Genomic DNA, 9,146 nt, shown 5'->3' with positions numbered 1-9,146 from the left:
AAACAACAACAAAAAAAACTACTTTGTTTCATCAAGCTATAAGTTCGTTGGCAGCAGACAAAATAAAAACCTCTAAAATATTAATTGGTGATTTGCCGTGAGAGCTTTTTCTATTGAAGGGCTTTTGCCGTTATGAAATTTTAACAGCAATCTTCACTTTCACCGTTTTCTGTCCCACTAAAATTAAATTAATATTCCATTGCGTCATAATTTAATCCATAGAACAAAAATAAAAAAAACTCCACCCAGACATGCGAGTATAAATAGTTATATTTTTTTATTAATCCGACATTCACTCGTTTAAGAAGTATAAATATAAAGTTTAAGAAGACACAACAAGCTAGTGTTTCAAACAGGCGTCATTAAATACAATAATAGGTTTGTTCGTTTTCGTCGCTTTAACAAAACAGATCTTATTTACACATGTACAAAAGTGGTCCTGCTCTTCATATCTGGGTTACGATGCTCTCGCAAATAATTAGGAAATAAAAAGGCGGTGGCGACAAGAAAAAAAAAATAGAGAAGAAAATAGAGAATATGGTCACATTTTCGCGTGGATACAAGAATATAAATAAGCGTGGTTAAGAAACTCACTTCTGCTGATCTGCCGAGCCGTTTTCATAAATGGAATTCATTTTCCACAGCAAAGAAAAAGAAAAGAAAGAAAGAAAGAAAAGAAAGAAAGAAAGAAAGAAAGAAAGAAAAGAAAGATCATTCGTTCCTATAATTTCCAGCAGTGGATCGAAATAGTCTCTTTTTGTCGTTAAGTTCGGTTTTTCCGTTTCTTATTCTGCTCAATGTTTTTTTCGATTCAGATCGTCTTTCCGTTTCGGCTCTTTAAAGCACTTGATAGATGGGATCCGGAGCCTGCTGCTGCTGCTGAGGGCAGCCGGTCGGGGACGGCGCGGGGACTGACCCCTCCTGCGGAGAGCCCGGGCTCCCTTCGCGCCCCTCCGGTACCGGCAGCGCGGGACACGCCGGGGTCTCCGTGGAGATCCGCTCCACGATGCTGGACAGGCAATCCAGACTGGACACCACCGAGCTCTTAGCGGTCCGTGCTTCGGCTGTGGACAGACGACACGGGGCGCGTTTGAGTTTCAGCTGTGCATTTTACCAAAAACCCAACTTTGAGTCAATCAACGGCGCTTTTGGCGACCTACCGTTTGGCGAGTCGTTGAAGTACGAGCTGTCGTAACTGTTTCTTCTTCTCGACTGACATGTGGGACCCATGAAATCCATCTAGAAAACAATCAATTATGGTTATTAATCCATTAAAAGGGCTAATGAGCTTAAACATTTTCAGCGTCGCACCATTACACCAAAAGATAGCATGCTACCAAGTTATAATCGGGTAGGTAAACGAATTGTCAAAAGCAAGCCATAAAGCCATTACTGATGAATACACGATCAGACAGGCTAAATTAAATCATATCTCTAGCCACATTATATATATATGCAACATGAATTCTCACCATGCCATCGGAGCAGTTGGATCTCGGGCTGGAGGCATCGGAGTCTCCACTGTAATGTTCCAGAACGGGATAGTAGTTGTCCTCTTGGCTCCTGAGCAGCGCCTGCAGAGACTCGATGTAGCTGATGGCGTTCCTCAGGATCTCCACTTTGGGCAGCCTCTGATTGGGGTTGGTGGACGTGCATCTCTTAAGGGTCTCGAAAGCGTCGTTGACTTTGCTCAGTCTCCTCCTCTCCCTCATCGTGGCGGCTTTGCGGCGGTCGGCGTTGGTGGTTTTCCTCTTGCAGGCTTTGCACGCCCACAGCAGGCACCTGCCGGCCTGGTGGTGCCCGCTGGGCGCCCGCACGTGCTCGTCCTCGAGGTGGTGCTCGTCGGGCTTGAGCAGGCTGACGTGGACGAGCCTGGGGTCCAGGTCTTCGAAGAAGTGCATGTCGTTCGTGTTGAAGCAAGGGTCGTCGTAGAAGTCGTCAGCTGACGGGATGGGGAAGGGGATATCCGACAACTCCATCTTTATGTTTGAAGGCGCAAAAACCAATGTGCTTGGACGCTTCCCGGGGTGTTTGAGGATTTAGGAATATTAAGACAAATTCCTTCCGGTCGTGAAATAACGTGTTGCGCAAAACAACCTTTTGAGGAAAACAATGGCAGATCCTGGAAAGGTTTCTTTGCTCGTACCCCTCAGGTACTTGTTGCTGGTGAGAGAGCCGGGCCTGTTTATATACAGCCCAGCCGATCAAGGGGCGTGTCCCGAAGAAGACGGATTGACCAATGAACGCGCGTTTAGAAAGAGGGCGTGGTTTCGGCGGCCTGGCACTTCAGTTTATGACGGGGCCGTAAAAATGTTAAAATGACGAATTCGTTTATAAATAATGTTAAAAGTTGCTATTGCTGCGTTGTTTGGCGTGTCTACTAAGCTGGAACCCCTTTCAGTTGTTTATTTGTCATCAGATTTTAGCTTACAATTATTCACGGTTACCTGAATCTTCCCAGGAAACATTCGAGGAAAGACTTCCCTCATTCGTTGCTTAATAAATATATAAGTTTGTAGCCTATTATTGGATTTGACAAGCTGACAAACAATTCAGTAATATACTGACAGAACAGAACATACAAAAACTGTTAACATTGTGCATTTCCATTTAAATACACTGAAATACGCGAGTAGCAGTAAAGCCTTAGATATATTGAATGTTATGAATGCTTATCAGTGTTGTTAAAAAACAAAACAAAACAAACTAGACCTATTCTGAATTATTTTTGGTTGTTATATAAAAAGGAAACACTGGAGCACTGATACACTAATATATTAATGCACTTATGTAGCCTATTAAACATAAAATAACAAACACGAGCAACAAATTAAACGCCTTTTCCAGTGCGCGCTTTTCTTATTTATGTGTTCATTACAGAAAAACTTACAAGGTGAAGTTAATTTGTTTCATGGTCTGTTTATGATGTTGCCAGCTTTACTTTGCTTTTCTCGCAATAGCTGCTAGACGCACAACAGACCAGCAATAGGGGGCGTTAAAGAGTCAGATCAGAGTCAAAAACTACCTTTCTGTTTGAAAAGCACTGAATGTGTGTGTGTGTGTGTGTGTGTGTGTGTGTGTGTGTGTGTGTGAGAGAGAGAGTTCCTGTCTCTCCTATTAGTATGTTTTGCCTGAATGCAAGCTGGATAATAGACTATTGTAAGATGTTCAAATGATTGTGTGAAACATTTTACTGTATTTTTTCTACCATATCTTTTTGTAATATAAAGGAAAAAAAAACATTTATTCGTAAAAAGTTTATTCAAAACGGTGCAGAATAACATACAGCAAAAGTCTAAGGTAAAATATTCAAAAATTTAGCAAAAATACAAATGCCATTTTAATATGAAATACCGCTCAATGAACAAAGTGTATAGATTTACTTTTAAAAAGAAGGCTTTTTGAAAGAAATGTGTTTTTCACACATAGTGTTGATGGAGTGTTACATACATAACTGTGAAGCACTGCAAAGTGAATAATAATAATAATAATAATAATAATAATAATAATAATAAGAGAGTTTAAACTCTTATTCAGCTTACTGCATAAGTTTACTGAAGAACACATTGATTTTACTGGAAGGACATTAAAAAATCTAACTGGAAAGACTTGTTGCATGCAAACCTGGCACTATTTTGAGTGCATTTATGCACTTTATTTTCCCTTTTGGACCAATATGTAATCTGTTTCAGACAATATGTGATATGTAATATGTATTTTGTTTAGGGCCGAAGAGTCACAAAAAAAAAATACCTTACTATAAAAATATATACCTATATATTAGGTATTAACATTATTAGGCCTGTAAATTTCACAAATGCATTGCATTTCGTTTTTGTAATTGTAAAAGGCCCTTCAGTGATCTTTGTGTAACTGATTACTCTGAATAATCACTTTTTACGGCGCAAACCTGCTTCTTAAACGGTTAACGGAGAGGAAGTCTAAGCGGTCAGCGTGTCTTGCAGCCGGTCGATGAGGTACTCGCCGAAGCCGCCCGTGCCGTCTCTGCGAGCGCCGGTCAAGAGGTCACCGACGAGTTTGACCTTCGGGGCGAGGGGCTGAATGAAGCGACTCTTGATAACGCTGGCGGTGTGTGGGTCTCCGTACTCACACGCCAGCTGATTCAGCTCCAGCATGACGCTCATCTCCTCCTTCCACTGGTCCAGCGTGAGCTCCAGAGCAGGAAGGACAGCACGCACACCTTCAGCGCCCGGCCTCTGCAAATGTCACATATTGTAGTTTGATTCTGTTCTGGATGCTGATTGGTGAACGAGGTGTTTCACAACCCTAGTCTAACAGCGCTTGGACTTCACAGACGCTTGTGAGGGAAGCAAGAAGTCTGTGTAAAGTGTGCCATTTGGTGGGGCTTGGCCTTGGGAGCTGTTGAAGTTAAACATGATTAAAACGAAACTCTAAACAAAACTGTGTGTCTAATTGGTTATGTATTCATCATAGTTATGCGCCGTGGTCCTTGACTTGACTTGATCACTGCAAGTCATATTTGGGCCAGTGACACCCCAAAAAAAAAAAAAATATATATATATATAAATATATGTCATGCGTGTGTCACCATCAATAAAATGAACATTTTCCGGATGTGAGTGAGCTTAATACTTCTTTGGGCCAACATTTATTTTGTTAGCTAAAATATTATGCAAAACTACTTCTTTCAAGTGTTTTATTTGAGTTATTCTTCATAATATAAATGAACAGCTGTAGCACTATGTTTCAAAAAAAAAATTAAAAATAGGTTAGTGCTTTTTAGGATGCATTAAACTGTTCAAAATGACAGTAAAAAACATGTATAATGTCACAAAAAAATGAAAGCTGTTCTTTTGAACTGTTATTTTTCACAAAAAATTTTCAAAATCGATATTGATAAGAAATGTCAGCATAATCAGCAAATTAGAATGATTTCTGAAGGATCATTTGACTAAACACCGGAGTTACAATTGTGAAAATGCAACTTTGCTAACAGAAATAACTACATTTTTACAATCTATTCATATAGGAATCGGTTATTGTACGTTGTAATAATATTTCACAACATTTACTATACATCTAATCAAATGAATGAAGCCTAATTGTGCATAAATAACAAATCCAATGCATTTTTGAATAAATAATCATGTAAATAAATTCTATGCTGCAAAGTTTTATTAAAAAAACATCACAACCAGATCAGTCCATGTGTAGGTCATATTTGAATAGAGCTAAAATTAACTAAGACAGCACCCGGGCGTCCAAACATCACCCAGCAAGGATGAACGGATAACAAGGTGTTCAAAATCGCTGCTGATGGACCCTCGCCGGTCCCAGTCCGGATCAATTTTACACGAGTCATAAAATCAGGGAAGACTGGAAAGTAAAAAAAAAAAAAACAGAAAGAAGAGAAAGCAGAAGAGAAGATGCAGTGTAAAGTGACAGTGCCGTGGAATCCATCTGGAACTACAATTAATGCACTGTCCTTCCGGCCTCACATTAATCTCAACAATTTTCCGGAACTCAAGGGAAACGTATACCCTAACAGGCATTAAAGGGGAGATCTCTGCTGGTTTCCCCCCATCGCTCTTGTTTTCTCTGCCCTCCATCCCCCTCGAGAGCCGCTGCCGCCCCGTACAGACGAGAGTCAAAAGAAAAAATAGCCTTGTGATTATTACACACCTGAGGTTAAGTGAAAGAGATGCCTTGTTTTGTTCTACGTCTAGGTGCTGGAAAAAATACAGGGCCCTTTGGCCAGGTCCTGTGCTGGTTAAGGGGTTACCTGGATGTTCTTGCTGCAGTGTTTTCCTCCGCGCTGGGACAGATACTGCAGCATGGTTTCCGCCCGCTCTAGTTCCTTCGCCGATTCCTGATGAAAATACGCTGAGACTCTGGGTAAAGCCAGATCACTCCGCTCGAAGGTTTCGGCCTGGAACGCAACGGAAGACACGTCTGATTTAGAACACGTCGAAAAGTATTTTTTTGCTAACCGCGGTTTCCTGTAAGAGAAGAAAATGGGTCACAACTTTTTTTTTGGGTTTGTTTGGGTTTCTATTTATTTCAAACATGATCAATCAGCCTACTCTAAAGGCATATTATTATTAATCTAGGTTTTATTATTATTGCTGTTGTTATTATTACCTTATAATGTTATATTGTACATCACTCTGTTTAGTATTTGTTATTTTTTTGATGTGCTTTATAAATAAGCAATAAATCTTTTACAATTACGCTGAAAAGAGGCAAAAAAGAGGCAAAAAAACTTTATTATTGTTAATAATATTTCCAAAAAGTTGTCACGCGACAAGAACCAACTTTAGACCCCCTTGGCTGTGTTGAGATCAGTGTTATTGAAAAATAAAATAAAAAAATGTAATACATTTTTGTACATTCCGGTATGATGCAACCAAAGTGTTTTGGTTTTGAATATCCCACTTCATATTTTGTGTGTTATATTAATATTTTGTTTAAAAAAAGGACTTTTTTCAGCTGAATCATTTTATCATCCTCTCTCTTCGTTTAACTTACCCAGTGAAGTTTTAATAAAGCATGCATACAGTATTAAACTCCTGTATTTTCTATGTAGGTTATCTTGGTTGGCTCAGGCTGGCTGGGGGTTACCACGGATGACAACGACTCATAACGTACTCCACTAAACACCGCTGTTTGGCATACAACCCTATAAATATGAATCTTTATAAATCAGCTGGGATGATTTGGGTGTTTTACAGTAAAGCTCTTACCAGCGCTTCCAGTCTGTAAGAGACCTCCATAAGCAAAGTGGAAACCCCACACAGACCTTCCTCCACGACAGTCGGGAAGTTTTGCCTCGCCGGACTCTCAGCGGAAGATAAATGCGTTTCACAGAGGGGAAGGCACGTTTTTATTCGCTTTACTCTCGGTTCCGACATGTTCGCGCGGCAACGGACGCCGGTGCCTTCAACGAACAGGTCTCGGTGATTTCGCGCGTTTCGCCGTGTCCTCGCGCGGCTCGGCGCGTCGCATTTCCCGCCGTCTGAAGAAATAAACGAACTGGTGATGAAATAGCGACGAGCTAAAATTCAGGGGCGACGGTTGCTGTTAGAGGACGAAACTTGCAAACGTTTCCCGTTCATTCTGTCAAGTTCATCCGGTCTACAGTGGGTGGATGCCTAAGTGGCACGTCGTGTTTTAACTCGCGTTTGCTGTTATATTAACAAACTAATCATACCAAATCATCTCGAACGGCTGTATCTAATCATTATGCCATCAGTAGTATTATCATTTCATGGCAGTTTCTCTGCTGAAGAGCCTAAACACGTTTGTTGGTCTTAGCTGCGCTTGCAGCCTGCATTGTAATGTTCTTGAGGATAATATAATATTCTTTAAATATGCGTGCTTGGTTCAGTACGCCTTTTAAAAGCGCCCTTTGTAGTCATGTAGCCTTTACTTTTCTAAATCATTATGTTTCAATAAACTTTTGGCATGCTTACGCGTATTTTGATGTGTTGACTAAACTGGTTTTATTTTAAGGGAATGTACTAAATGTGTTATTACAAATATATTTAAATACATATTTTTCAATGGAATGTGATATATGTTTTAGTACTTTAAACACATTTCAAAGACAGTAGAAATAATTGCACTTAAAGGGTTACTCCACACCAAAATGAAAATTTTGTCATTATTCATTTACTCCCATGTCGTTACAAACCAGTAAAAGCTTTGTTTGTCTTTGGATCACAATTTAAGATATTTTGGAGGAAAACCAAGAGTCTTGAGACCGTCCCATTGACTGTCAAGGAAATATACTGTCAAGGTCTAGAAAAGTATGAAAGACATCGTCAGAATAATGCTTCTGCCATCAGTGGTTCAATCTGAATGTTTTGAAGCGACAAGAATACTATGTACGAAGTGTACAAAAATTTCTTTTTCTCAAAGTTGGTTTAAGATTGTGTCCGATGCCTGGCCAAGCCTCTGCAGCTCAGCTGCTCAAAAGCGCCCCAAACCCTTGTACAACCAACCAAATGACCAACTACCCATGCTTTGACCTTGTGTGTTTTGGTAATATCTAAAAACAAAAAGAAGAAAATACTGTATTAGTTTCAAATGATGAGTGTCTTCCAAAATACAAAAAAATATTCCATGGAGCTTTCAAACTGTAGAGTTAGCGTAACCAAAAAAAAGTCATTTATAACGCTTAATGACACATTTTCTTCAAAACTGAATATATTCAAAGCATCATCTCATGTTTCTGCAGATGTTCACTTCATTAGGTTTGACTGGTTTGTGAAATCAACTGCTATTAAGTATATACCAGCTGCTTTCAATGCTCAAGCTCTTTAAAATCCGATGGACTGTGATTGGCTGTCAATGTTTCTTTCAATCATCTGCTCATTATGAAGAATCGTTCTGATTCCAATGATATTATGTCATTCATTCGTTTACAGCAATACTGATGATTACGACATAGTTACTGTAACAGTTACCAGCCTTTATTCATTTATCCATTAATCGCTGGCTATCCAATCATTAGAGTTTCCTCTTTCTTCTTCTTCTTCTTTTCTTCAAAACCGTCTAAAGCGAGCAAACTGCAGTTTTCTCCGACTTGAATGTGAAGCGATTAGCTTGAAATACATAATGGGTCACTCTTTAATATTTCGCGCAATCACTGAAGTCTCAAAAAGAGTCGTGCATGTATATGTGATAACGTGCTCCTTTTCCAGTCTTCTCCGTGTCCTCCTGCCCTCTCCCCCGGTGGACCCGTCTCTTGTTTCATCAGTGGCCCGTGTCATTGCGCCCTCCTCAGTGAGGATGACTGACATGAGGGACTGGGAGATCCCCGGGGGCCTGTTGGGTCTGGATGGAAGAAAGGGGAACACTCAGCGTACGGCCAGCATCGGGTCAACAGGACCTGCACTCTTGACTTGACCTCTGCACCTCTCAGACACATACACGATGACCTGAGCTGAACTTAAGTGTAACAAATTACACACACACACGCTCGGATCGGGATAAAGTTCAGTCTGAATTCAGAATCGAGGTTGTGAGCGTGAGCCGCATTGTAGGCGACAGCCTGTGGCTCTTGCACGTTTGCGTTGTGTGTCCTGAGAGGACGATGCAGCAGAGCTGTCATACATTTGGGCAGCTTGCTGTAGACCTCCTTCAAGGATGCCACCTGCCTT

At 40.5% G+C, this 9,146-nt stretch overlaps 2 protein-coding genes across 3 annotated transcripts; both read right to left on the bottom strand.

Moving 5' to 3' along the window:
- Positions 1–258: 258 nt before the first annotated feature.
- myod1 (myogenic differentiation 1) lies at positions 259–2,302 on the bottom strand. Its single transcript, XM_043228659.1, has 3 exons — positions 1,473–2,302; positions 1,161–1,239; positions 259–1,064 (listed from the first exon to the last, which is right to left on the bottom strand). Exons 1-3 carry the CDS (start codon positions 1,977–1,979, stop codon positions 838–840), a joined length of 813 nt encoding a protein of 270 aa, XP_043084594.1. The 5' UTR covers positions 1,980–2,302; the 3' UTR covers positions 259–837.
- A 940-nt stretch (positions 2,303–3,242) lies between these two features.
- On the bottom strand, positions 3,243–7,422 carry zgc:172145 (Ferritin light chain, oocyte isoform-like). 2 transcript variants are annotated; one of them, XM_043228660.1, is made up of 3 exons: positions 6,726–7,389; positions 5,765–5,911; positions 3,243–4,217 (listed from the first exon to the last, which is right to left on the bottom strand). In XM_043228660.1, exons 1-3 carry the CDS (start codon positions 6,891–6,893, stop codon positions 3,942–3,944), a joined length of 591 nt encoding a protein of 196 aa, XP_043084595.1. In that variant the 5' UTR covers positions 6,894–7,389; the 3' UTR covers positions 3,243–3,941. The 2 variants fall into 2 exon arrangements, with proteins under 2 accessions (XP_043084595.1, XP_043084598.1); XM_043228663.1 differs by lacking the exon at positions 3,243–4,217 and adding an exon at positions 4,831–5,606 and having other exon boundaries at positions 6,726–7,422.
- Positions 7,423–9,146: the final 1,724 nt, after the last annotated feature.

Source organism: Puntigrus tetrazona, chromosome 25, assembly GCF_018831695.1.
Source record: "Puntigrus tetrazona isolate hp1 chromosome 25, ASM1883169v1, whole genome shotgun sequence".
NCBI lineage: Eukaryota > Metazoa > Chordata > Actinopteri > Cypriniformes > Cyprinidae > Puntigrus > Puntigrus tetrazona.
Note: the sequence above shows the minus strand (reverse complement) of the source record. Positions and strands in the feature narration are given on the sequence as shown.

Excerpts from the sequence above, each read along its gene's own strand:
- zgc:172145 (XM_043228660.1), bottom strand. The coding sequence starts at position 6,893 with ATGTCGGAACCGAGAGTAAAGCGAATAAAAACGTGCCTTCCCCTCTGT. Across the intron at positions 5,912-6,725 it reads CTTACAGACTGGAAGCGCTG|GCCGAAACCTTCGAGCGGAG; the intron begins GTAAGAGCTTTA and ends GTTGCGTTCCAG. Across the intron at positions 4,218-5,764 it reads ACTGCAGCAAGAACATCCAG|AGGCCGGGCGCTGAAGGTGT; the intron begins GTAACCCCTTAA and ends TGACATTTGCAG.
- myod1 (XM_043228659.1), bottom strand. The coding sequence starts at position 1,979 with ATGGAGTTGTCGGATATCCCCTTCCCCATCCCGTCAGCTGACGACTTC. Across the intron at positions 1,240-1,472 it reads CCAACTGCTCCGATGGCATG|ATGGATTTCATGGGTCCCAC; the intron begins GTGAGAATTCAT and ends ATTGTTTTCTAG. Across the intron at positions 1,065-1,160 it reads CTTCAACGACTCGCCAAACG|CCGAAGCACGGACCGCTAAG; the intron begins GTAGGTCGCCAA and ends GTCTGTCCACAG.